Raw genomic sequence first — 27,848 nt, 5'->3', positions numbered from 1 at the left:
CATCTGAGTACAAATTTTGTCGTTACAACCGTGCAAGATACAGTCACAAAAATGTACAGGTGTGTAGCTTAAGCTCAAATGAGGGCCATTTTGTCAGAAATAAGGGGGGTGCCCTGGCCCGATTGACTTGCAAGATGAAGTCAAGAAACCAGAAGTAGGGAGTACTGAAAAACTGACTCTTTGGTATTGTAAAATGTATGAAATCTAAGTAATTTATACATAGTAAAATTAAAATTCAGTGGGAACTAGAATATCTTTAGTAAACATTTTAATATTTACACAGTTTATTCATGGATAAATTCACTGATATGAAGAGTAAATTTTATCATATATTCATTCATTCATTCATCTTCAACCGCTTATCCCGGGGTCGGGGTCGCGGGGGGGCTGGAGCCAATGATGTCACTGCACATTAGTTTTAAAATACTATTTAAATTTTACTCTGAAAATCTTTTTCTGTCAAAATTTAAATAAAAGTACAAAAATATTGCTATGAAAAATGGTTAGACTTTACTTAATTAACTTATAAGTTCAACAGAGTTAAGAAACATTTACTCAATTTCTTCACAAATGTTACGCTAAAAGGCGAGTACATTACACTTATTAATATTAAAAATATATTGGTGAGTGACTTGTACTCGATATTCAGAAGAAAATTTACTTGAAAAAATGTTGTGCAAAATTGTTACAAGGATTTTATTTAGTAGTAGCAGTAGCGGTTTTACAGATTATTTTAAGTGCAGCTTTTCACTATCTTCTCTCTATTTCTCTCTCTCGTTTTTATTTAGTAAATCCTACAAGTTATTTTTTCTCAGTGAGGGAAGAAGGGGCCATTGCCCTCCGCTTTACGCCCCTGGACCAATTTGGCATCTCGGCTAGTGTGATCCACTCACAAATCAAACCTGAATACTATAAAAACATGCAATAGTGGGGAAGTAGACTTTATTTTACATGATAAAGAATGATAAAGAATAATGACAAAGATTCAAACAAAGCAAATAACAGAAACAAAACGGCCACATCCTCAGCAGATTTATACTTAATGAGTAAAAGTTATTCTTTAATTTTAATGTCCATTGTTGGGGAAGTTCCCTGGCTCAGTGTTTGAGGGAAATCAAACATTTTTATGTCTCTGGGCTCTCTGAACTACCAACGGATGGAGGGTATTTCCTCAACAAATACAAACATACACCAAAAAACACCTGCAAATGTACATAAACAAAACATTTGAATGACGCACAGAAAATAGTTCCCTGCAAAGAGGGATGGACTGATTGTCCTAGACGTAGTCCTTGCCCTGCTGGCCAGAAGAGCGGGACGGTGGGTAGCGCGGAGATTTCCCTGAGCTCTTGCTGGAGCAGTTGCAGCAGAGGAAGCTCCCTCCTATTATGATGAGACAGGCCGCTCCCCACCCAACATACAGGGCACTTCCAAATTCATACCTGGGAATAATTCACACATCACAATGATACTTATGTGGACTTTTGGAAGACAGACAAGATAAATGTATTTATTTTTTTACAAATGTATCAACATTAAAAGTCCTCAAGTCTAAATACAAGCTGATTATATTCGATTAGATATGATATTAATGTTCAAACATCACGTTATGTGGTTTCAAGCCATTATCGTAAAGTTAAGTACATGAACATGTAAAAAGTATGCTTGAAAATTAAAGGAATGAAATATGGGGTAACACCTAGGCTGGCTATGTCCAAAAATAGAAGTGTAAAAAAGACATGTTGTGGTGTTATGTGGGGTTAACTACCAGACTTTTTCTTCACTGCTTGCTTGCCATCGTCACGGTAACGACTCAAGGCTAGCTTTTTCCCCGTTTCCAGCTTTTATGCTAAGCTAAGATAACCGTCTGCAAGCTGTAGCTTCCAAAATATCCAGGGGTAAAAGTACATTTGGTCAACTGTTGTACCATCCTGAGGTACTTTCTTTGAGTGTTTCAGTCTTATGTTGATTTGTACTGAAGGCTTTTATTCCACTAGATTTATTTGACACTTTGCAGATTAAGATTTTACAAACAAAATATATTATCCATTTATAAATTTGGATTCTGTGCTATAAATTAAAGCGTCCAATAGTATATAAAATAGTTAGTTGTTCAAATAACTTGATACTTTTGTACAAAATAAAATCTTGAGGGAAGGACTTTTACTTGCATTGAAGCTGCAGTCGGCAAGTCTGGCAGATCGAGCTGACTCAGTCAAATTTCGAATGTTTACAACTCTCACGCCCCTCCCCCTCTACCAACGAGCTCCTCCATTCCCTCCCATCGAGTGCTCGTCAGTGCGTGTGCACCAGATTCCTGTGGACGTGCATTGATAAACGGCATGGAGTACACGCTACTCTGAGGTAGACTGGCTAACTTACTTAGATAGCAACTGCTACTCATTTAGCATATGCCTAACTTGAGGCGTGTGCCTGTGATATTGTAACATTTGCGAGGGGGGATCTGTGGCGTGTGCACAAACTGTGTCTGACGGTCAGCTCTCACACAGCCCTGAGCTGAGTGGACAGGATGATACGGGCGCTGTGGATTTTTGCAAAACAAATAACAGGCTCTAGGTGCACGTAGGGATGCATTTCTTTTTCTAAAACGGGATGATTTATGTTGTTCTATCAGAGCATAGTATCGGTTTTAGTAAATATGATCAAAAAAATGTTGCAGACTGCAGCTTTAATGTATTCTTTAAGTGTGTAACACTAATGATATGAATGATTAATGATAACTTGGACTGGCAGGAGAACAACAGTATAATAAGAGCTTTTCTTTGGCAAGTGTCGTTACACAAAGCCACAGTGATATACCTGATAATTAGTGTGAATTCCAGACTAAAGGGGCTGAGAAAGACGACCTTACTTGGAGTTAGTCGGAGTGAATGGGTCGTAGAATTCCTGGGCTATCCTGTGGCCATACCAGGATGTTCCCACCAGAGCAAGCAGACCTGAAAAACCATGAGCAAACATTTTGTATAATTAAACACGCAGGACTATATCATCTGTATGAACACAAAGTGGTGCCAAAAACTATTATGATATTCAAGCAGTGTGTGTGTGTGTGTGTGTGTGTGTGTGTGTGTGTGTGTGTGTGTGTGTGTGTGTGTGTGTGTGTGTGTGTGTGTGTGTGTGTGTGTGTGTGTGTGTGTGTGTGTGTGTGTGTGTCCCACCAGCGATAATGAAGATAACTCCTCCAGCAAGAGCCACTTTGTCTTTCTGCTCCGGTTGATCTACCATACAGGTGGTGCACCTCATGCCCACCACATCCACCAACATAGCAATAAGGCACAACAAGACGGAGCACAGCATCAGCGCTCGTGTGCCCAGTACAATCCCTGGAGACAAAGACACGGCACAGGATCGCTTGATTTGAGCAGGTTTCATTAAATTTCAAGGCTTTCTAAAGTTATGTATGTATCTGAAGTTGACCTTTGACCCTATAAACATACGTAGGTGAGTTTGCTTCCTGTTGACTTGTGTTCAAATCTATACTCTATGCTTTCTAACTGAACAAATATGAAGTGCAAACTTGTGATTACTTCCCTCTATTATGCATCTAAAATAAAGCTCAGTTGAGAAATATCTTTATTAAATCTCTGTGTTCTTCTTCTTGTTTACAACAGGCACAAAACAGGCGGGAGTGCAGACGACGTGACTCACATCCAGATGAGGTGTGCTTAAAAACATTCATATCTGGTGAAGCTGGTATCATCCTTTTACAATATAGATATTTTAAAAAATAAAGTAAAATCAATTTGCACGGATACATTCAAATTTGAAATCCAACACCATCCTATCATCTAGTCTCTTTTTGATGAGCCCGCTGCTGGTATTTGACTGACATGTCTGTGCATGTAAAGAAGAGAGGGGGGCACTTTCCTAAACCTCCAGGAGGGTTTGAATGACCAGAGAGGTTTACACATTCCTGATTCACAGCACACAGACCCGTGAATCTTAAAACGAAAATGTACTAAATTAAAATTGAGGCATTTCACGAATACATCATTTCTTTCGTTTCATAAAGTTAACATTGTTTGAGAATTCCATCATTCATTGTCCCACGTCCCAGTCTCTTCACACACCCTTTTTTGTCAAAGAATCAATTGATGGTATATTGAAAGGTCTGATATGAAAAACATTACCTGGTAGCTGGAGAAGTGAATCATACACTTTACACTGAACTTGACCGGTGCTCTGCGATACACAGCTCTTCCACAGCCCTTCATACATCGCCTGAGCCGTGATGATGTTGTCTCCTGCGTAGGACGAAGCTTTCCATTCCACCATGGCTGTGGATGCTATCGAGCCAATGAAGCCCAGGAAAGCCAGTGTGAAGCCCAGGAGCTGTATACCTGCGTTGGCCATCGTTTGACTTCAGAAATTGATGTAAGGGGAAATTGATGAAGGGGGGAAAAAAGCCCAAAAATGTTCTTTATGTAGTTCCTGGAGGTTTGTGTCTACCTGTGGTGTCTACCTGTGCATCCTCAGTGAATACCCAGGAGTGGAGGGAGGATCCAGGAATACCATCACCTCTGACTGAAGTTAGGAGAAGCAGCATGACCCCTAGTGGAGGTCATGGTGTCCTGCAATGACTGAAATTGCTTCTAAAGTGAGGATGCACAGCACAAACACAGGAAGATATTATAATCCATCACCTTAGCTCTGCTTGTTTCTACTATTCTGCTGTATTAACCGCCATAACATATAAGTCATATTCACATTACTATAGATATTATTATAGTTACTGGAAGTGTGTCTGTCTCTGTCTTTGTGTCTGCCTTTGTCTCTCTCTGTCCATTTGCCCGTCTTTTCTCTCTTTCTCTCTCCTTTTCTTCCTCCCCAACCGGTGCAGAGAGATGTCCGTCCTCCACAGAGCTGGGTCTGTCGGATGTTCCTGCCTGTTATAGGGAAGGTTTTCGTTGCCACCGTACTCTATGGGGGAATTGTTGGGTCTATGTAAATCATAAATAAGTCATAAAGTGTGGTCTTTACCTACTCTGTAAAGTGTCCTGAGATAACTTTTGTTATGATCTGGCACTATAAATAAAATTGAATTGAATTGAATTGAATTGGAGACACAATCTTCTGTGTGTGTTGTACTTTCAGAGCAAAATATATGTTCTATTATCATATATATACTGATGAATAACACTGATCTTTCTATTATAATACATAATATAGGATGCACGTGCCCTGGGTGTGGATAAAAGTACTAGACAAATTTGTCTAGGAAGATGTTTCACCTCTCATCCAAGAGGCTTCATCAGTTAATTTACGCATCTGACCAGGCTGGGACTGGTGCAACCAACTGGTGTAGAGATCCAGGTATTTAACCTCCCCCTGGATCTCCACACCAGACATTTGGACCAGTCCCAGCCTGGTCAGATGCGTAAATCAACTGATGAAGCCTCTTGGATGAGAGGTGAAACATCTTCCTAGACAAACAACCAGTCCAGTTGCTTTTGACTGAAATTTCTTTGGGGATAACGATGACCTGGACAAATGAGAATATTCACAGGCTCATTAGACAAACTTCCTCTTGAAAAACAACAACAAAACAAAGCCTTCACACCAGGCTTTCAAAAGCCCCACAGACATTGTTTGATTAATCATTTTAAATGCTCAAGCTCTTGCCTGTATGTCACTCTAGCCGTTTGTTATTGTGCTTTACTGTGTGAATGTTCTTTTTTCATGTAACTCTGTTGAATACTCTGCACTGCTGTTTTGGCCAGGTCTCTTGTCTAGTGATTGCATCTTAAAGGACTTCTGGGTAAAATAAATACAATTAATATGATCATTAGGGAAGTAGAAGTTGTAGTAGTAGTATTTGTTATTTTAAGACTATTTAAGGAAAAGCTAATATCTGGGAAGCGTGATGAAAGCATGTGTCCTCTGGGATCTATTTGTTATGTTTTGGTAAATAGTGACTCATCTTTGACAGATCTAAAACTAAAATGAAAAAGATAACTTCCCTTTGCTTTTTTTCTCTACATGTTAATAGTATGTGATAGTATGAAATGTGAAAGTCGGCTTCTGCTTTGTGAGGAGATTTGCTGAATGAAAGAATTGAAAGAACTTTATTTGTTGTAAGCAAATGAAGCCGTGGCAGGAGCTGGCTGCTGACCAAAGGTTTTTTTTTGTCTTGCCTAATTCAGACTTGTTGTCATTTGCACTTTGTGTCAGCTGGCTTGTAGATTCAAAGGGAAATTTCTTTCAACGGGATCTCTGCAACACAGAGGTATGTTGGATTTCATTTATTTAAATTGAAAAACACTCTGTGAACAAACGGTTCTTATATCAAGGCAACATTGACTTTGATTTCCTGTTAATTTATAGAAGCTTTCTTCATGTTTCGACAGTGAAAAATGGACAAAGAATTGTGCCTGACTCTGTTCCTGGTGCTGCTTCTCTGTCTCAAAGGCAACACACAGATGCAAACCTCTTGTCCGTACAGTTGCCAGTGTTTCACTTCAGTTCAAATACTGTGTGCAGATGAACGGATGACATCTTTACCCAAGAACACATCCAAGCAGGTCAAGGACTTTATTGTAATTAAATCATCTGTATCATACCTTTTCCCCCACACTTTAGGGGAGAGCCCCCAACTCACCAAACTCATCTTCCTCAGTAATGCACTGCGAAGTGTTCACTCTCAGGCTTTTGAGCATCTAACTGAGCTGCAGGAGCTGGAAATCAGTGGGAACCCCTGGCTGGAGCAATTATATCTGGGGACTTTTTCGAAGCAGGGAAACCTGACTACACTGCTGCTTAACTCGAACAGGTTCAAGACAGTGCTCCCTGGCATGTTTGACTCTCTTAAACAGCTTAAGACTCTGCAGATGAAGGGGAACTTAATATCAGATCTGCCTACATTTCTTCTACTGAAACTCCAAAACCTGTGTGTCCTGGATTTGTCCCAAAATAAGCTCCAAGACATAGAAAGGGAAACTTTTTCTGGTCTGGCGAGACTGGAGATCCTGAAACTGAACAACAACCTCATCAGAAATCTTACATCTGACACCTTCCACAATATTCCTCAGCTGATAGAGCTACACCTGGAGGGGAATAAGATATCAGAACTGCCTGACGATATCTTCTTTGGGTTAACCAACATGACGGTGTTGAACCTCCGCGGGAACCTTCTTACAACTTTCAGCGATAAAGTGTTTGGACTCGAGGCCTTAAATTTGAAGGAGCTGAACCTAAAAGGCAACAGATTGACTGAGCTGTCCTCTCTAAGCAGTCTGACGTCTCTCACCGACTTTATTTTGTCCTCTAACCATCTCTCCAATCTACCTGAGGAAATCTTTAGAAATGTTACAGCCCTGGAGACTCTGGACCTATCTGAAAACCAGCTAACCCTTCTGCCCGAAAAGATCTTCAAGGAACTATTTGGCATCAAGGCGCTCTACCTGCAGAAGAACAACCTGAGCAAGATGGATGTCAAACTGTTTGAGGACCAGTCGCTCATTCAGCAGCTCTACCTGTCTGACAACGAGCTGCAAACTCTCCCACAGGGCTTTTTAGACCATTTTCTCATCCAGCACACAGTGAGACTGCATGGAAACCCCTGGAAATGTGATTGCCACATGTGGTACCTGCACGACTGGGTGATGAGAAACAGCAGAGACATAGAGATGCTTGATATGATGCTCTGCGAGAGCCCCGGCTTTTTGAAAAGACGAGCAGTCATCTCCATTGACACGGACCAGTTGGTGTGTCAGTTGTCTAAAGATGAGATGCCTGATCTCAGCGGCTGCAGCCTGCAAGCTTTAGGTGACACTGTGATCATTAACTGTAAAGCAGATAAATGCTCTCCACTGACAGTGAAGGTACAGTTTAAGGGGGATGACGGCAGCATTTCGGAGCATATATTGAAAAATGAGTGTAGCAATGAGACAATGATTGAGATCCCCGTTCAGTAGTTCTTCCTCTTAATCAGACTTTGTTCTCCGTGCAAACACGTCCTCATGCATTTGGCCTTTCTTCATACACTGAGTGACATTATACAGGTATGTTCGGACTGTCACAGTCAATACTGTAAACAAACCTCCTACTCAGCAGCTGATAACCAGTAAACATGCATGCTGCTGAATGATAAGAGGGGTGGATGAACCTTTTTTTCCTGTCAAATTCAAAGTTCAACCCACTACTTTTAAAGAACTGTAAGTAACACGTAGATGATGAAGAAGTCTTGGAAGAGCTTCCGATGTAAAATGTAAATAAAAAAATCATGTTCTTAGCATGGTTAACATGTCTGTATGGTGTTTCTTTAAAAGGCTACAAGACATATCATGAGTGAAATGAGCAGTCAACGCCATGGATGAGCATTTTTAAACTGCAATCTCTAAATTCCAGATTCAGACAGTCAGGGTCTCTTACGTCACATATCTAAGGAACCAGTCCTGTCAACTAGTGGCATTCCCTAGATCGAGTGTTTATTTTTTTCATTCTGGTTTACTGTAGAAACCATGGAAAGGACCCCTATGTAGATATAAAAAGATATAAACGGCTCATTCTAAGTTAAAGAAAACACAGCTATTAATTTTCAGGTGATTGTACACTTGCACAGTTGCACACAAAAATGTAAACCTATTATTATAAATATTATTATTATTATTATTATTATTATTATTATTATTATTGTCATTATATTCCATTTCCACCATTAGATCCCTCCCAATCCTTCATGATGGACCTTTAAGGCAGTGATGGAGGAAACATTCAGATCCCTCACTTAAGTGAAGGTTTCCATTACACAATGTAAAAAATCTGAAATTCAACTCAAGATGTTATTTTAGCAAAAATGCAGTACTATCAGCAAATGTTCTTAAAATTAGAAGGAGAATAGAGCTTGTCTTTGTTATATTATGGAGGAATTGTTGGATCTCTGTAAATCATAAATAAGTCATGAAGTGGGGTCTAGACCTACTTGATATATATAGTGCCTTGAGATAGCTGTTGTTGAATTTTGAATTGAATTGAATTAAACTGAATTTAATTTAACTGAATTGAATAATCGAATTGAATTGAATTGAATTGAATTGAATTGAATTAAATTGAATTAAATTAAATTATATTTTAATTGAATTGAATTGAATTGAATTGGATTGGATTTAATTGAATTAAATTAAATTATATTTTAATTGAATTGAATTGAATTGAATTGAATTGAATTGAATTGAATTGAATTGAATTGGATTGGATTGGATTGAATTGGATTGAATTGAATTGGATTGGATTGGATTGAATTGGATTGAACTGAATTGGATTGAACTGAATTGGATTGAACTGAATTGAATTGGATTGTTGGGAAGAATAATCTATAGCAATGAGCTCAACATTGCTTTTGTATGTAAAATCATGAGCTATTAGGTAAAATGTTTTCATATACGTGCAGTGCGGTAAAATGTACAATATCTCCCTCTGAAGTAATCAAAATACTCAATTGTAGCAAAAGTATCTTAAAATTGAAGTATTTTTTATATATATTTATTTTTCGCTTGTATTCGTTTGTATACATTTTATTTTAGACAGGATCGTAGTAGTGAACCGTTCTGTCATCCCGGGGATACAAAAGTTGATCGAGACCCTCTGATCACTCCACTGCTCCTGAACACTGGGAGGGATGATAAAGAGCGAGGGAGGAGGGCAGCCTGGACACAACAAGGCACACAGATGGCTAAACCTTGAATACGGCACTCTAACCCAGGGTTAATAAGGGTCAAAGGCCAGGGGGTCGATTGGGTCCTCGGTCCGAGTTGAATGACATCACAATTCACATGACAAAAAGTGGTGGCTGTCTCACTTCCAAAAGTTTGGAGGGATGGCAATGTGTTGGAGGTAATCCTCACTTGAGCAAAACTACGGTGAAAACAGGACATTTAAACCTTAAAGTACAGGGTTGTTAGGTATAATGAGCAACAAGACACGTGAACACAAAATAATGGTGAAATTAATGAGGAACATTTGTGAGGTCTTCTGTTTCTGTATAATACAGATTTTAAATCATTTTCAACCTATGCGTTATTATATTGTGATGTGATTTTTGAATTGTAGCTCTACTGTCGCTTTTGAAGCAGAGAAAATCAGTCATATTAAGACGTGAACTGTTTTCTTGCAGTGTAATCGATCCCTCTCTTAATCATACTGCAGAATTACACCTGTGGAATGTAAGTTTGTAGTTCAGCCTCTGACTTCAGGGTTAACCACTTCAGATACTTCATGATGACTTATTTTATGAGTTAATGAAATAAATATGAAGTGAAAGGAGTCGCTCATAACCACAAAGAATTATCACCTCAGTCCTTGATTGATTTTTACGGCCCACAACTTTACTGACATGCTTCACTTTTATTGCTCTTATCAATTTTGTTACCAGCCAGCGCAGGCAGCTGTTTTCAGTAAAAAAAAATAAATATATATTTAAAAAACGATATCTAAAATGTCTGAAAAAACCCACTGTACCATCTGCCCAGCACCAAAGTTTGCAACTAGCTACGTAGTGAACAAATGTCGTTTTTTTCACTGCAAGGTACAGCTCAACTTAACTCGCTCTTTTTTTGTTTTCCCTTGGCCAACGTTGGGGATAGCAGCTTGTACTTGTTCTGGTACCAGTCTTGGTTCCAAGAGAGCTGAGCTGATACTTAAAACACCGCAGACCGCTGATTGGTCAGAGAGCTTCGTCACTAGAGCGACATGGGACACCCTGCACAAACCCACGATTTTTAAGCTACTGTCAATAGCACCCAAAATTGTTTTATTCATTGCCTCAGATTGACGAATGCAGATATCGCACTGAGGACGCTGTCACGGAAGTTTCAAGTAGCGATCAGCTGAAAATCTCGCCCATGCTGAAGGGGTACGACCCACAGTTAGTCTGGTTTTCCGGATGTTGCGGATCAGGCATTCTCCTCCCCTTCTGCTATGTATTGTGCAAGGTCACTGTATCCAGACCTTATTGTGATCGGTTTGTGAGTGTTTTATTCCCCATGCCACAATATTAACTCATGAAGCCAGACCTTACTCCAGCAAAAAGACAAAAAATGTAAAAAGAAAAAGTACTGGGACCAAATGTGAGTTGAGTCGAGTCAAACCAAACCATGCAGTGGAAATGAAGCAACAGTGGAGCATTGAGCGGCTACAGAGATCAACTAATGACAGTGTAAGCTTTTTAAAACACTTTTCTGGAATTTATGATAATATTGCATTCGGGATATTCCCTATCTGAAGTTCAGTAACATAGTTCAGACAATTATAATCATTTAGCCAAAACTGGGGGAGATATATTTGGTAAAATTTGGCGTCGCAAGTGGATTTAAGGTTCTGTAAAGATGAAACCACTGTTCAGCACAGCAGTGGTAGTTTCAGAGGTTAATAAAGTTATCTTCAACACCAAAACAGCTGTCAGCATCCATTACGGCCAATTACTCTTATTGCCTGGCAAACTTACAGCAGCAGGGTCAGAGGCACGATGACAAAGCAGCTCTGAACCCCCACGGTCACATCCCATCTCTCTGTCCTGCTTAGTGGGCAGTTAGCCAGCGGACACCACGCTCCGCACAGCAGCTCTTCAGATGGAGGAGGAAAGAATCAGAGGGGTGGAGACATTATCTGGTGAGACAAACAATGTCCAAAACAACACAAAGAACTTGGGGGGGTGGGTTTCCCACAGAGTTTAGACCGGCCTGGGAGGAGGGAGGTTGCGAGGGCACGGCCGAGTCCTCGTGACAAAGAGTAGAGGTCATCTCAAGCTCAGTGCCTGGGGCAAGAATTCAAGAGTTTTTGATTAGAAAATGTAAACTCACTTCAAATGAGGTTGCTGTTTATGTGTGTATCATCAACTTTATCATGAATAATATCATACTGTATGAACAACACAGGGGTTATTTCTAGAGGGCAAGAATCATATAAAATAAAGGGACATTTTTGATTATCATTCTCATGGTTTTTTTTGTTTTTTTTCAGTTTCACTTAAATGAGCTCAGTCAGTCGTGAAATAATAACCATTGGTCGTTGCTATTATGAGGCAAGGTGTCTATTAGATCCTCTCTCTCAGCCTATGAGACGGTGATACACATCCTCCATGACACTATGACCTAAACATCTCAAGGACACAAATGGGCCATTTTGCACACTCATAATGTGAGGCTTGCTTACAAACAAGGGTCAATATTTACTCCTGAGTGCACCCAAAACCCCTGGGTGGAGGCTAAATTGGTGTTGCTGACCATATTAAGAACAGCTGACATGATGTGGGTGTTAAGTGGACGCAGAGATGTCACCAGAATGGTAATCTTTTAGCATACTGGTACACTGGCTTTTGTCTTGACCGTCCCTATTGGAAGATAACAACAGGCTATAAGCTCCTTATCATCACATTACAATTATAGAGGATGAATCAGGGACTGTGGCCCTGTGGACCCTGCTCTTATATATCGTCTATACTTGTTTTGTTTCCAGCTCCTCCAGATAGAGAGGTCTTATTATGCATTCATGCAGCCCCTCATTGTATTTTGAAGAGTTTCGGCAAAAGCTAGCAGTTTGCAAAACAATTGAAAAAATACCTCCCGCACTTCAACATCCAGCAGCAGAAGGGATTGCTGAAGAGGCCATTGTTTCCCAGTGGAATAACATAAGTGTTGCTTGAGTGAGCGTCACAAATTATGGTTTTGTAATGCAGCATCATGCAGGCAACATGTTGAGAAACAGTACAATTAGATTAAAAGTTCATCATGTCCTGGTTTCACGTTCATGTTTCTGAAGTGTCAAAACTGAGAGGGAATTGTCCCCAGTGCTGCACGAAGCCCTAATCTGTGGTATGTGTTTATTAAAACTGGTTAATACATGTTGGCCCACATGCTTTGCAGCTTTTTTCCAAGTGCTTCCTGAAGTTTTAAAGATCCAGCTGAAGACAAAGACAAATAAATATTTCAAGAAGAGGAAGAATAAACATTTTCCCAATCTGGAAACCTAAAAGTTGTCTTAAAGCCATCTGCTGATTGCTTTGTTCTGATCTATAAATCACTTATATGTGATTTACAACACATTTATAAAACCAATAGTTACAACTTACACTCTATAAAGTATTTATTATCAGAAAGTGGAATCAAAACAAATTCATCACAAGGTATCCACTGAAATAACCCAGTACCAAGCAGTATCAAAACTTTCCCAGTCAAACGATACCTGCATTTGATTATTTCTGTACCCGTATCTAGAAACAAACCATTTTCATGGTTTTGCTTGCAGCCAATCACAGTAAGCACTCTTGGATTAAATAAAACATGGGATTGGATTGTCCAGGTGGATTTGATGGAGTTGTCAGTTCATCACGCCAAATTTTACCAGATTAACTTCTCTGTTGGTCTCGATATCATTTTAAGTTTTGGCTGCAGCTCAACTTCAATTGAAGGAAGTTAGTCTGAAAACTGTAATGAATGTTTATAATGCACAGTTTGGTCGATCATTTTAGCATTTGCCTTTGTTTTCCCTTCCAAATGTGTTGTATGTGGTTGATAATCTGACTGCTCAGATGTTATTTTAGGGATGTGGCCAATTCACTTTAAGTCAATGTTATTATGAAGAACAACGCACATAGTTATATTGAACTAGAATTATCCTTTCAGTCTCCCTATACCTCTTCCAAACTCTGTCAGGTTGGCTTGTGCCTCACATGGTTTGCCAGGCCAAAAAGTTAAGGCTGTGAGTGGAGAATCTGTATTATGGGATGTCTCGCTCTGAAGGGACACCTGCAGTGAACGTGCATCTTTATGGTTTTCTTCATGGGCAGAAAAAACAAGACAAACAAGACCCCCGCTCCCCCTCTCCCAACATTCAAAACATCTCCTTTGAAGATGCGATGCCTTGTGAACCAGACAGACTCTGGTTTTAATAGTCACACCATCATCCCTCTGTGTGGGTGCAAAGTGATAAATTTCCCACTTCCAGTGTTATCGTGTCACGCTGATACTAAATTCACCCCCGGAAGCTACACTTCCACCGGTATGTTGTTGAGTTTTTCAAAAACAACCTGCTAAATCAAAAAGGGATGAATTGGAGTGAAGGGACAAGGAGCATTGTTCATTCACCATTGATATCGAGTGCATAATCTATTCATTAGCCTTGATGTGAACCACCGCAGACTACTTCGACCCCCATCAAGCACCATAACAACTGTAAGAACAATACTACGCCAATTCGCCCACGGAGGCAGTAAGAGTTTCCGGTGTGTGTCAGGGGGGAGACGGTCTCTGCAAGCAGGGAACCTGTCACTGTTGTCACTGTTGTTTGTGAAAGGAGGCCATCAATCATGGAGCCCAGCAAAGGGGCAGACCCTACCCTGCTTCATGTTTACTATCCTCTGCTTTACAACGGTTGGGAAAATACTGCATCGAACTGGGGTTTCGATTCGGTAAGGGGCAGAGAGAGGGGATAAGGAACTAGACAAAAGATGGAAGCACACATTTCCTCATCGAAGCTCCTCCATCAAAAGCACTTCAGGTTCTTCACTGAATATAGGTATATGGATATAGGACTGTCAGCACTTTACTGCTCCCCTTATCTGAACAGCCTGGTCTGAAGAGTTCTCAAAGAACCTTTAAGACCAGGACCTTTGGGAGCGGGCAACAATAAGCCTTCTTCAGCACGGTGAAAGTGACAGCATGGTCCTCTCCCCCCCTCCCAGCCATTAAACCTCTTCCTGGATAAACAAGGGGAAGGCCCTTTATGAAGATGAAGAGGGTCACAAAGAGAGGAGCCATTGAGCCACTGAGGGGCCCGTCTTTGTTTTTGTGTTCAGTGTCTTCTCAAAGGATACTCTGATAGGAGGGGGAGCTCTTATTTTTGTCTTTAAGTCCTCCTTACTGCCAGTCTTCTCTCAGCTGTGCCAAAACAGAGATGTAAACTTAATTGACTGTATCATTTGCACAAAGTGAGGAGTTTTAACAACTTTTAGAGTGACCGAGAGATGATTTGATTCACATTTACTGGGATTCCTGTGTAGAAATGCCGAATTTAAAACCATTTTGAGTATTTGCTCCTTAATAAGTTGCCACATACAAACAATATTTACTCATGAATGCAGAATATTGTGCACCTGTTTCTCAGTTCTTTGACAAAAGTATTGCTTAACTTATTTCTGTTATGACCTAAATTCCATGAATATTAAACCAGGAACAACCCAATGATCATGGTTTGTGAGTGTGTTTGCTTCTGGAGGTGCCACCGTTCCATGCTGTCAAAGGGAGGCCCTGTCTTCTGGTGATGGGCTGCCAGGTCCGTTGATGGGTTGCCAGATTTAGAGCAGCATGCTGTTGGAGCTGCGTTGTCTTTGCAGTGTGTGAATGAGGGGCACCTGTGACCTCTGGTCACGCTCTGCTTGTGGCCTGCTGCGTGAGCACCACGCTCAGGACACACGCTGGGACTGTCGGCTCTTCAACTGTCCACTAAATGGACAACGGTTGGACTGACTCTGCAGGGTCGCTGCTGATATTGCGCACACACACACACTCATACATATACGCACATATAATCACATGAGATTTACAGTATGTTTTTGTCGTTTTATTATCAGTCATTACTCTTGTGATGGCAGATAATGAAAGGAAGACACTTCAAAAAGTATCAACATCCTTGAGTAATTTCAGTATTTTATTTAGTCTGGTCTTCATTTAGCCCTGTCTCTAGGTTCCCGATCTTGCCCTGATCTATTTCAGCATGATTTCCCATCTGGCAGGAGCGCAGACAGTCTGCATCTGTCAACAGACCTGGCCCTACCCTGACAGCACGCCTCCCGAGCTCAACACGACCTCTCATGTTCCTTAGCTCATTAGAGAGGTATTTACTTCCAGCCAGAAAGCAGGTTTCCCTGTCACTGCAGAGGGAGAGATGAGGTGTGGAGAAGGCACAGAGGAGAGGGGCTGTATTTAAAAGGCTGCTGTACAAGTGATGTTAAGTGAAAAGATGATCCACAGGTCGGAGATGAAGTGTAACCTATGCAGCATTTTTCACAAATGACGGGAGTGTTTTGAGGGAGGAGAAATGATAAAGACGCCACAGCAGCAAATAGTGTTGTAAACATCATAGAAACATTTTATTATTCTCAAAAAAATACAGTGCTTTTCAAGGATTTTCTTGACCTCCTGAGGCAAATGTGTCGTATCAAAAGCAGAGGAAATCACAGCAAGAAACGAGGCCAAGAATATCTCCTAACGTCAATATAAAAAACACACATGTGTGTAAACATCCCTCTCAAGTGGGTTCAGAAAGCATTTACAAAATGTACAAAAACATGTTTTATTGTGTGAGTCCTTTAGCCCAAAAAAACATTTCCTACCACGGCCTCCACACAGAGTCTGAGGTGACCGGGGGTGCAACGGGTGACATGTGATGGTTGTTTTGTGCACCCAAAGGCATGAGAGCTGCGCTGGGAACAAGAAAAGCAAACTGTCCATCCGGTGTTGGCACAACCTGGAAGCCACCGTACATCTTCAACGCTTCTGGGGAGGCGTGCATCGCCGGCGAGCCACTTTTGCGAGGCATCTGTGGAACGGAAGCAATCGGAATCTGTGTGCCTGTCTGTCCGAGTCCGAGAGCACCCGGGTGAGGTGTGTAGAAGTTCACGGCGTTGATTTGGGTCACGCAGGATGCCAGGTGACTGAGGAGACGAGTCCTCACCTCTGTGTTCACCCCTTCACTCGTGGACAAGAAACGGGTGACCTCTCCTACACACTCACTGAACCCGGCTCTGTATTTACCGAGGACGGACGGGTCTGTGTTCACAGCAGCTGAGGAGGAAATACAAATACATGCATTCATATAAATATAAAGATTTGCAGATAGATAGATAGATAGATAGATAGATAGATAGATAGATAGATAGATAGATAGATAGATAGATAGATAGATAGATAGATAGATAGATAGATAGATAGATAGATAGATAGATAGATAGAGAGAGAGATAGTGAGAGAGAGAGATAGTGGAGAGGTAGATAGATAGATAGATAGATAGATAGATAGATAGATAGATAGATAGATAGATAGATAGATAGATAGATAGATAGATAGATAGATAGAGTTACATATACAGGAAACAGAATATTAAGAGTTTTAAAATGTAAAGAATATCATTAAATAATTGACTAATTGGCTAATTAAAATAATACAAAACAGGCTTTATTCATGCAGTTGAGGTCTTGTGAAATCACGTCTTAAAGGGCAAGCACACAGCTGTCGGTGGGCAATAAAACCCAGACACCTTGTGGGAACATGTTTACCATCTAAAGTTAGACATCCGAGAATTACTGCGCGCACATCAACGCGGTCAAACCAGAAATGGCCGTTTACATACCGGTCATCTGAAGTCTCTGCAGGTTCCTCAGGTGCTTCACAGTCATCTCGAGGATGTCCGCCTTCTCCAGTTTGGAGTGTCTGGAGCTCTAAATGGACACAAGTGAGCGATTTAGTGCTGAATCTGTTCCTAACGTCCACCTGTGTTGGTTGAATAAAGTGCTCAGTTCCTTACATCTTTCTTGAGCGCGTCCAGGATGAGCGTCTTCAGCTGGCCCAGACTCTCGTTGATGCGCGCACGCCTCCGCTTCTCCATGATTGGTTTGGAGGACTTGAAATGGAAAAACAAAACAGTTCAGATGACAGTTGCTAAAGTGAAATCGGCGATCAAGCGAATAAAATAAACAAAATAAACAGCTGTGATACCTTTCTGTTCTCTGTCAGACTCCGGGGTTTCTCGGGTGTGGAGTCCCCGCTTGCCGGAGTGGCAGCCACAGCGGACGGGGAAGTTCTCTCCAAAGTACCGGCTGGCATCTTCAGCTTCCCAAACAAATGCTTTACCAATAAGAGTATGATGCACAGCAATAAAAAATAAAAAGAAGTCAGTCCCGTGCAGAGAGTGCTGCCTTCCCTCTGGCACACACCACGGAGCAGTTTATAGCTGAAGACAAACGCCTCTAGTGACTTCTGTCTCCTCGCCACGCATGACACCCAGTCCCGCTCCTGTTTCCAGCGCCTCTGGGTTTATTTATAGAGCTCGAGGCTGCACGCGAGCGGCTCGTGTGCGAGTTCCCCTGGTTTTCATCAAGTCCGTCCAATGGGCGCGCGGGACACGGTGCCGGGGAGGCGGCGGGCTCGTGCGAAAAGGAGCTCCCATTGGCTATACCTGTCAGGATGCTGAGAGAGTGTTTTACAAAGAAGAGTTACACAGTTTTAAGGGAGAGAAACTGGTTCTCCTGCGGAAAGTCAGGTGTTAACTCTCAAATGTACAGCATCAAGAAGTAACAGCATCAAAATGTACTAAAAAGTAAATAAATCAGTATGCAGAATAGCCTTATACAATTAGATAATAATTATTGATAGCTTAATGTATAACTTTAATTTTGGAGCTGGTAAAGGTGGGGCTAATTTTAAGATAATATAAGATAAGATTTATTATCCTCTGAGGGAAATTTGTCTTGGACCCCAATGCTGTCACATTAAGCTGCTATACATAAAAAAAATTAACAATACAAATGCTTAAAATGCATTTAATTACCTTAAAGAATGCTATGTAGCTTAATCTATTACATGTCCTATGTTATTTGTTGATAATATTTTGTATTAATAATCTTAATCTGTGAAAGTAACTAAGAAGTAACTAAGTAAGAAGAAGAAGAAGAAGAAGAAGAAGAAGAAGAAGAAGAAGAGGAAGAATTATTTTTTTAAGTATAAAGTTAAGTTATATTAAGTATAAAGTAGCATAAAATGGAGAGCTGTACAAATACCTCACAATTGTACTCAAGTGCAGTAAAGTAAAAAGTAAATGTACTTTTCCACCGCTGCAAATGAGATAACCTGCTTCATTGAAGAGTGTTTAATTTAACGCCTTATAGCTGAAACAAATGTGCTATTTTGTACACTTGTTTCCAAATCCATTCATTTGGCAAAATGAATATACTTTACAGAAAAATATGCATTGTTGGTTTTAGCTTTCTATAATACAAAAAGTTCCTTCTCCTGCTCCTTTAATGATTTCAGATTCAATGCTTTGGCCTTCAGATACTTTAAGACTTCACTTTGGGCTGCTGTGCCCTGAAAAACATTTGTCATTATTGAGTATGAATGAATAAATGCATTTATGTATTTTGGTTATACATTATAAGGAACAAAGCATTATACTTTGTGTGAATATGTATGCCCAGTGTTTATATTTACCTATCCTATCTTGTATTAGTATTACATTTGTATTGACTTATTAACAAAAAAAGGTTAATCTTCTGGTAGTCTACTTAATAATGCATTTTATTTATATAGCGCTTTTTAAAAAAAACACTTTATAGGGAAATATAAAATAAAAACACACTAAAAAACACAATACTTGGGCATTGTGTTTCTGTACAATAAATAAAATAAGGTTTTTTTTTCTTTTTTTCACAAAAACATAATTTTTATATTTTCATGTCATCAGTTTGCATATATTCAAATAAACCTGAAGTGTCTTTACTTGTACATTTCAGTAAACAGCTGTTCAGAGGTACTTTCACTCTGTTGAGAGTTGATGAAAGGACTGATAAGGTTGTCCAAAAAGTAAAACGGATGTATGTGAAAGTTAACTAACATTCACATAACGTGGTTTAACGGGATATTTTGATTTTTAACATTTTCCCTTTATAGGTTAAAAGTGAAAGAGAAATAACTTCACTCTGTATCCAATTATACAGGATCTTTATATCTTTCTCTCACACACACACACACACACACACACACACACACACACACACACACACACACACACACACACACACACACACACACACACACACACACACACACACACACACACACACACACACACACACACACACACACACACACACACACACACACACACACACACACACACACACACACACACACACACACACACACCCACACACACACTTTTGCGGGGGTCACTGAGTGTTTCAGACTCTGAGGTGAAGACCTCATCCCCTGACACACTCCAGACTTGATGTCCAGTGAAGAAGAAAATCTCTGACACACTCATCCGTCCTCGCACCGCTCTGACCTCCTGTCTGCTGTCACAGGCAGGAAACAAACTTCAAACCATCTGAAGACCGACAATAATAAAATGAACTTATATGAGAAGTGTGTATCTCAAACATCTGTAGGGCACCTGTACTTGATCAGAACCTTAATTGCAGTATCTAATAAAGTTGTATTTTCTTTTTTTTTTTTAATGAATTAATTGTCTTTTATAGAAGCAGTTAAATCAGTTATACTGTATGATAAAAAACATTTTCAACACGTAAAACATTTAGGGCACATCATTGTTTATGATACAAAGACAAATCTACAGTTCATCTAAAGAGCTCAGATTAAAGACCTGTGCGTGTATGTAATATATAAAACATACATTATAATTATTTTAACTTTTTTCAAAGATTTTATACTTTAGTCTCCTGCAGATTTATCAAACAGACATTAATGAGCTGCTCTTTATTGGATTGTGTACAATATCCTATGCAAATGCTATAAAGACCCCAATATTTTGCATATAACATGTATATAACATTTAACATTTCATGTAGAGGTTTTGTTTTTCACAGATAAACCATTTTTGGCTGAAAAATGTTTCTATAAAAGCTTCTCATGGTTGATACATGAAAGGATTTGTTTTTTCATCAACACTAAAATTTGGAAAAGGTACCTTTTTAAGGACAATGGATTCGTTGGAACAAAAACTTCAAACAAAGCTGTTTTCTGTTCATTTGCAAGATTGTGGAATATTTACAAAACAAACAGAGGATGCAGTTTTATTGTCCCTGATTTTTTATAAATATCAGAGCTTATGGTACTTGATTTTCCTGCTTCCTGATTTTAAAGCTTTTTATTTTGTGTTGAAGCTCTTTTTTTTTTACGGTGCACTATAATTATTAGCCGTGTTAAAAACGGGACACATGCTGATGATATATTTATTGACAGACATCTCTGTCCGGTCCAGATTTATCATCGGATGCCTCTATCCTCCCTGATAGACTTCAAACGCTCTCTGTAAAGCTCCTAAATCCTCAGAGGTGAAATGACCCTAAAAGCCAGGTCAGTGTCTGCACCCTCTGCCTCTCTGTGTGAGCGAAACAACTTCAAGCACCGCTGGCTTCTTGACCCGAGTCGATATTTAATAAAGTCACATTAAATCAAGTCAAACCTGCAGCAGGAGGTAGTTTTAACCTGTTAAACAATGAGTTATATGGGTGTAGATATTTCCATTAACAGCTTATGAGAACTTGTACTTTGTGTGAGGTTCTTATTGAAGTTTTGAGGATAAACTCACAAGACACAAAACACCATAGCTTATTGTAGTTTCCCAAGAAAAGAGGAGGTAACATGTAGTGTCTGTGGCCAACCGTTCTCCTGGGATCACATAAGTTAATCTTCTAACTGGATGTTTTAACAAGATGCTCCTTTGACGAAGCCAGAGGTTCTTTCTCACAGCAGATGAGAGTTTCTGGAGAAGAGGCCACGCAACAATAAATTACAGCCTCAGTCCTGTTTTCAGTTCAGCCACAAACAACCCTTTATTGTGCGGATGGTGATGTGGACATGAGGTTTATAGCGCAGCCCTGATCTGTATCAGTGTGGGAACCCTGCAGTGGGAGGATCCAGAGAGGGGAGGGAGGCTATCGAGGTCCGGCATGTGACTGATAACCACAAGTTGGAATAGAGACAAGTGTCAGAAGATACAAATTATTTTTGATTTGGATCTTAATGTCCAAGTCACAGTCCTTAAAGCCTAAACTCTGATCCAAAACAAGATACACTCACTTAATTAAGTGTAAAAAAGGCCAGATCCTTATTTTGTTTAACTCATTAACTAATAACCCTTGTATGTTTTCTATATCCTTACGGTGCAGTATCATCTGAATATAAAAGAAAGAACTTGCTTTCATGCCATTCTGAAAACTTTATACCTAAAAAAATCTTTGGGTTAAAATATGTGACTCATGTAGTGGAGACAATTTTGACAGATTATATGTGATAATTATTCTTGTAATACAGGTTAATGAGAAAAGAACATTACCCGCTGTTAGACAGCCCTTTCTGCTGGGGATCTGAAGCAGTCATATATGCTCTCTTCAAAGTCACCACACTACTTTGACATACACAAGAGATTTTACTTTGCAGAACACAGGAGTTGCTGGTCTTCTGCTGCCTCAGTCAGTTTGTTACTGTGTGACTTTGGTGAATGCTACTTGATAGTGTTGGCTACGTTCTATTGCAACCTCCTCGATTTGTACAGGCAGCGAGCCAGAAGGGTCTATTTTATTGTTAACATGCACACACCTGTAAAGTTTCAGTACCACAGACACACAGATGTATAATTAGAGACCATTTTGAAATTGGATCACACCAGCTGCAACGCCAAAACAGTCCAGGGGCGTAACGCCGGGTTCAGTGGCCGCTTCCTAACTACTTCCTCCATCCTTGCTCGAACCACACCTATCTTTGATGTCGGCCCTCATTTACTCAACTACACACCTGTTGCGTTTCATTACTGTATTTTGCATGATACCACTATCACAGTGACATCTGTCCACAGGCGGACAGATAAATACCTGGCGATATATTCAAAGCAGCCTTTGTGGTAGTTTGTGCCACTGTGCCACTGTCCCAGCTGGTAAAAAAATCGATTTAAATTGTATTGCATCTATAACTTTCATATTGCGATACTTGATGACTGTTAGCTCACTTCTCTTTGCTTGCTGGCGAACAACGTCCCTTAGCTGGGATATAACATACCACGGCCTGTAATGAGCTACTGCTTAAAAACATCAAAAAAGATGTGATAAAACTCAATGGACCTCTGTGCAGCAAGTCGAGTCTCTACACTAGAGCCACGCTCCTCTCCATCTTCACCTGGTCTGAAAGCTGTGGCCCCCTGCTCTCTCCTTCACCCGGCCACCGCTGCCATGTGGGCAGTGAAATGACCATCCTCTTCATCAAATTCTGTGAAGGTTTTTCTTTCAACTGCTGGTATGAAAACATCTCAGGGCCAGGAGGGGAGGGCACAGACAGAGGGGATCACTTAAACATCTCATCCAGCGCTCCGCTCGCTCTCCGAACCCTCCTTCTCCCTTTGAATTCCCCCTTAAAGAGGGATGGGGGGGCCCTCCCATAGCAACTCCCAGCCCCCGGCTCTGCCTGCCTTTTGTCCCCCTCCCCAACAGCAGTTTCTGCTCCAGAAGCCTTAGACAAGGCCTCCATTAATTGCGGGCCTGTGTGGAATACACGTGGGACAATGGGCCCAACAGAGTGTCCGGCCCCCAGACAAGGCTGGAAACAAGTGGTACAGGAATCCGGCAGAATAGACTCGTCCTGGCTGATGTCACTGAATACATTTACCTACCTCAGAGCGCATTCACTCTGCGCTTTGTTTTATTTGGACAAAAAAAAAGAAGGGGAAGGGGGAGGTAGTGGTATCAATGGAGAAGAGGATCTGGAGGGGGGGCTCAAGGATGGGAAATAACCGGTTGTCATGGTGACATGCTGAATTAAAAATATGGTCGAATTTAGCGGAGGCAGAGATGTAAAAAGGGTAGAGGGCGTTAGATTAAACCCTGCGTGAGATAAGAGAAGGCTGAAAACAGAGGTTTAGTTTTTTTTGCGTATTCAGCCCTGTTTATACGGCAATAAAGAGCGGATAAAGGAGCGGGAGATTAGGAGACTCATCTAGGCTCATGTTTGTCAACAACAACCTGGGTAGTTTCAAGTCAGCTTATTCCAAGTCAGTACCCCAGCAGAGAGGATGCTTAGCTATGGCAGGAGAAGCTGCGGAGGAAAAGGGCACCATAGCAACTGGTATTTCAGCATAACAACCTGCCATCTGTCACCTAACGTTGTGGGTTCTTTCTTTAAAAAAAAAAAAAGAAGCAGCATTTAGATCTTCGACTTGGAGGCAAAGGCAATGAGACTGAAGTCTTATTGAACTCTGGGTCTCCCGCTTTGAAAAGGGAACCCAGTCATCGCCTTATCCCTCATCAAATTGAAAAACGCTTTGAGAGATTCTAAGAGAGGCCTCACACTTTAATTTTTAAAACCCAGACATGAAAGTGTTCCCAAATCACATTCAGCAGTGGAAAGTCTTTAAAGGACTAGTTAGCATGTAGATTATATGCATTTCAGTGCATTGTCAAAGTATCTAAGTGTATTTACATGTTAATATGTTCAGGGATACTATCGTCTTGAAAAGGTGTTGGGGGGAGGTTGGTTAACTGTGTATTTTCTCTCTTTAGACCATGGGAATGTGATTTCTTTGTGCCATCAAGGTTCAAACACATTCCTGTAAGGCCATGGATATTATGAGCGTTGATTCCCTGCAGCAAAAAAACCTATGAACCTGTTGATCCCGGCTATAAAAATGAGGCTCTTGCTCATAAACATACTGTAAAGTTAACTCAGCTAGTGCTTTCATTGCATCTTTTTCTTTCCAACGGATAAAAAGATCATAAAATTGGTTGTTTTATATCAGCGCCGAGGTGAAAAAGCTTCAGCAAGAGCCCTGCTGATGCACTGCCATGTGGTGCTTATCCTTATCCCAGCTTAGTCCATATCCATGAGTGTGTTTGCATTGGGATTTATGAATGTGAAGATGGCCCATTCTTGCCACTCAAGATGACTCACAAGACCAGCGTTTTGGCCACTTACGTTGTGAAAGCAGCCTGGGGGATGCCCTTTCAGCACTCGAGGACCTCTGGCTGAGTCTCCTTCACACGGGAGATCAGCCTCACTTGGGAAAAAGTCCCTGCTCTTTACAGGGGGAGCTGTCCTGAGGGATGGCGCGCTCCTTGTCCCAGGGCCTCCTTCCTTCACCTGCCGGCTTAGTGCTCATCACTTATGCACATAATCCGTGGTTAGTGCATGTGATCCACCAGCCCGGGCCCAGGCCCCTGGCCCCCGAGCCTCCCCTGCTCACATGCTTGCTGGGTGGCTCCTGGGTGGCCATGGCAACTCTCATCTTCTCATGACAGTTAGGCTTCAGTCGTGGCTCTAAGTCCCTCTTCAGTCTCTGTGCGTCTTTTTCTGTCCGCTGCTTTCTGTCTCCTAAAGCCCTCCTCTGTTTGTGCGTTGCTCCATCTATGGCTCTCTGTGTCTCTTTTCTCCCAGTGTGGTTGTTCCCATGCTTTGGCCCAGCTGAGCCTGAGAAACCGGCTTTAACTCAGCAACAGTGTAGCACCTTCAGGGGCCACAAAAGTCCATTAATGCTATCCTAGCATACATTTAAACTACATATTGTTGACCAAATAGAGGCCTGACCTCATTTTATTGTGAGTCTGATCTGTAAACTGAGATTGTAAGATACACTTATGCACTTCTTTTCAGCGTGGTCACTCCAGGCCTCTGAGTGCAGATCATCTTACCCCGACGCAACCCCCGTAGCCTCGACCATTAGTTTGTTTAAAGTGCTGAATATTGCACGGGCCCTCGAGGGAGAGCGAGAGAGAGGCGACCCAGCAATGTTGTGTGGCCCCACACTAACAAGTGTCACAGTGATCCGGGCTGGTCCTCCCCCTGTGTGAACGCCATGTGAGAGGCGGCTCCATCCATGCCCCTGCCACCTCCACACAAGGCCCTCCATTGACTTCTAACCTGTTGAGGGACCACGGGAGACAAAGAGCCGCGGGGCGGGGCCCGTCCCTCCGACAAGCCTGTGAACAAACGTTAACACGGCTGCAACTGTCCACCCCCTGAATCACTGAATTTATTGACCAACCACAGAGCCCATTCAGGCCTGGAAGGAGTGATAAAGGAATGGGGGACAGGGATGCCACGAAGGCCGAGGGAAGGAGCCCATGCTAAGGGGACAGGAGGGAGGAGAAGGGCTTTGTGACCGTCTGGTGGGTCACAGACCTTTTACCAGACATGGGTGCCTTTGTGTCATCTGTAAAAGACCAACCGTAAGTGAGCATCAGGTTGGCCTTGTGTCCTGACTATAAATCAAGACGTGGCCTTATGAGTGTCCAACAACCTTCAGAGAAGCTGCAGCAGATCGGCGTCTGCTTGTGGACACTGTGACAATAAGAGAAAGCATGTGTGTGTGTGTGTTAACAGACACATCAAGAAAGCACCTGAAATGAAAACTTTCACTGCACAGAAAGTAACAGTGGCCGTTACAATTTATTCTAATCAGGTCTGATCACTCTGCGGGGACTGCTGTGAGTAAAGAAACAGTAAACAAAGACTGTGTGCATAGGCCCAAATCCTGAAAGTACACGACTCAGACAAAAAAACGTATGGGTAAAAGAGAAAGGAGATGAAGTCCAAAATGTTTGAAATAGCACACGTCTGAGCGCAAGCTTGAGAAAATCTTTTTGAGCGAGTAGCTGGCTGTGAGGAAGAAAGGCTGTGTGTTTTAGCTTCTTTATGTCTCTCCACCACTCTCCATCTGTTGCTCTGCCGATACAAAAGGAATACAGCAGAGTACACAAAAACCCATATTGCTTTGTGGAGAGGCAACACTTTCCACCAAACTACATTGCAAACACGGATCGAAAAGCAAGACATCCCGGCTCTGTACACATCAGTGTTTACCGAAAAGATGATCCGTGCAAGTCAGGGAGACACACATGAATTCATGATGCATCCTCATCCTCATCATGAATATTCCCAAAAAGGCTCTTCCCTGATCTGTGGGAGATCCTTTTCTTTTTGGTACAAGCGAGGACCCCCTTCCCTTATTCACAGTCCCCCCTAAATCCACCCATTCACTGCCTGTAGGCCCTGATCTCCACATGAAATGATACCCCTCTTTCTCCTCCACTCTTGCGCCTTTAAGCGCCCATATGCCAGGCAGCGAGGAGGCTGGGAAAGCCCATAATTGATCAGTAAGTCTTGGCTGAAAAAGTGTGACCAAGGTCAGCCCCCCACGAAGCACGCAAGAGTGGCTTAATATACAGATTTATTGGGAAATGTAATGGGAGTTCTGCAGGGCAAACAGGGATATTTGTTGACAGACACTGAAACATTTTATTGAAATAAGAAATAAGGAGAAATTGAGGCGACTCGTTCATTTTTCACATTTATTTTATTTTTAACCGTAACTAGAAAAATATGTATACAGCTGTAAACGGTTTCAGAAAAATATTATATAATAATTAAATGTTAAAATCAACAGTTTCAAAAGCAGCAAGTATCTCGTTGATTTGTTTTTGAGTAATTTAATTGCTTTAATGAATTAAAGCACTAGGAGTCATGTACAGTACCTTAGTGATGTTAATCGGTGTCATTATTTGTACTTGCAAACATTGAATACAAGAAGAAAATCATATTCTGAGGGGCAATCAAAGGACATGACAGGAGGACACATGAATGGTTTTGACACACACACACACACACACACACACACACACACACACACACACACACACACACACACACACACACACACACACACACACACACACACACACACACACACACACACACACACACACACACACACACACACACACACACACACACACACACACACACACACACACACACTTTAAAACGGGACAATGTCTGCGTCTCTTCCACAGGAAGAATTTCAACTCAACAAAAATGCAGCAGTGGAAAGTCTTTGTCTTAGAAATACAACAGCACCAGTTATGGCATGTTTTTTTTTTAATCCATATGAAATCCCTAATACTGTTTTATAACTTTGAGATTTTAGCAGCAGCTGATGTTAGTGGAAGATTGTATGGGGTTTTTTTCACAGTGAAGCGGAAGATTCATCCAGTTCTTTAAATTGAGCCAAAAAGCAGCTGAATACTGGATCTGTGTGATGTATCTGATCTGTCAGACTGA

At 41.2% G+C, this 27,848-nt stretch overlaps 3 protein-coding genes across 3 annotated transcripts; 1 reads left to right on the top strand and 2 right to left on the bottom strand.

Annotated features, from left to right (window-relative positions):
• Positions 1-925: 925 nt before the first annotated feature.
• Positions 926-4,494, bottom strand: cldn1 (claudin 1). The gene is made up of 4 exons (XM_083927830.1): positions 4,152-4,494; positions 3,180-3,344; positions 2,873-2,957; positions 926-1,442 (listed from the first exon to the last, which is right to left on the bottom strand). Exons 1-4 carry the CDS (start codon positions 4,372-4,374, stop codon positions 1,280-1,282), a joined length of 636 nt encoding a protein of 211 aa, XP_083783956.1. The 5' UTR covers positions 4,375-4,494; the 3' UTR covers positions 926-1,279.
• Positions 4,495-6,374: 1,880 nt separating this feature from the next.
• LOC310957319 (uncharacterized protein) lies at positions 6,375-7,934 on the top strand (the record flags this gene model as incomplete). Its single annotated transcript, XM_083927823.1, has 1 exon — positions 6,375-7,934. The coding sequence occupies one exon, from the start codon at positions 6,375-6,377 to the stop codon at positions 7,932-7,934; it is 1,560 nt and encodes a 519-aa protein (XP_083783949.1).
• Positions 7,935-16,078: 8,144 nt separating this feature from the next.
• On the bottom strand, positions 16,079-18,007 carry LOC310957322 (transcription factor HES-1-B-like). Its single transcript, XM_083927826.1, has 4 exons — positions 17,727-18,007; positions 17,536-17,631; positions 17,362-17,449; positions 16,079-16,796 (listed from the first exon to the last, which is right to left on the bottom strand). The coding sequence occupies exons 1-4, from the start codon at positions 17,832-17,834 to the stop codon at positions 16,342-16,344; spliced, it is 747 nt and encodes a 248-aa protein (XP_083783952.1). The 5' UTR covers positions 17,835-18,007; the 3' UTR covers positions 16,079-16,341.
• Between the last annotated feature and the right edge of the window lie 9,841 nt (positions 18,008-27,848).

Source organism: Echiichthys vipera (assembly GCF_963691815.1).
Source record: "Echiichthys vipera genome assembly, chromosome: 15".
In the NCBI taxonomy this organism is placed as follows: Eukaryota; Metazoa; Chordata; class Actinopteri; order Perciformes; family Trachinidae; genus Echiichthys; species Echiichthys vipera.
The sequence above is the reverse complement of the archived record's forward strand: the minus strand, read 5'-3'. Positions and strand labels throughout refer to the sequence as shown.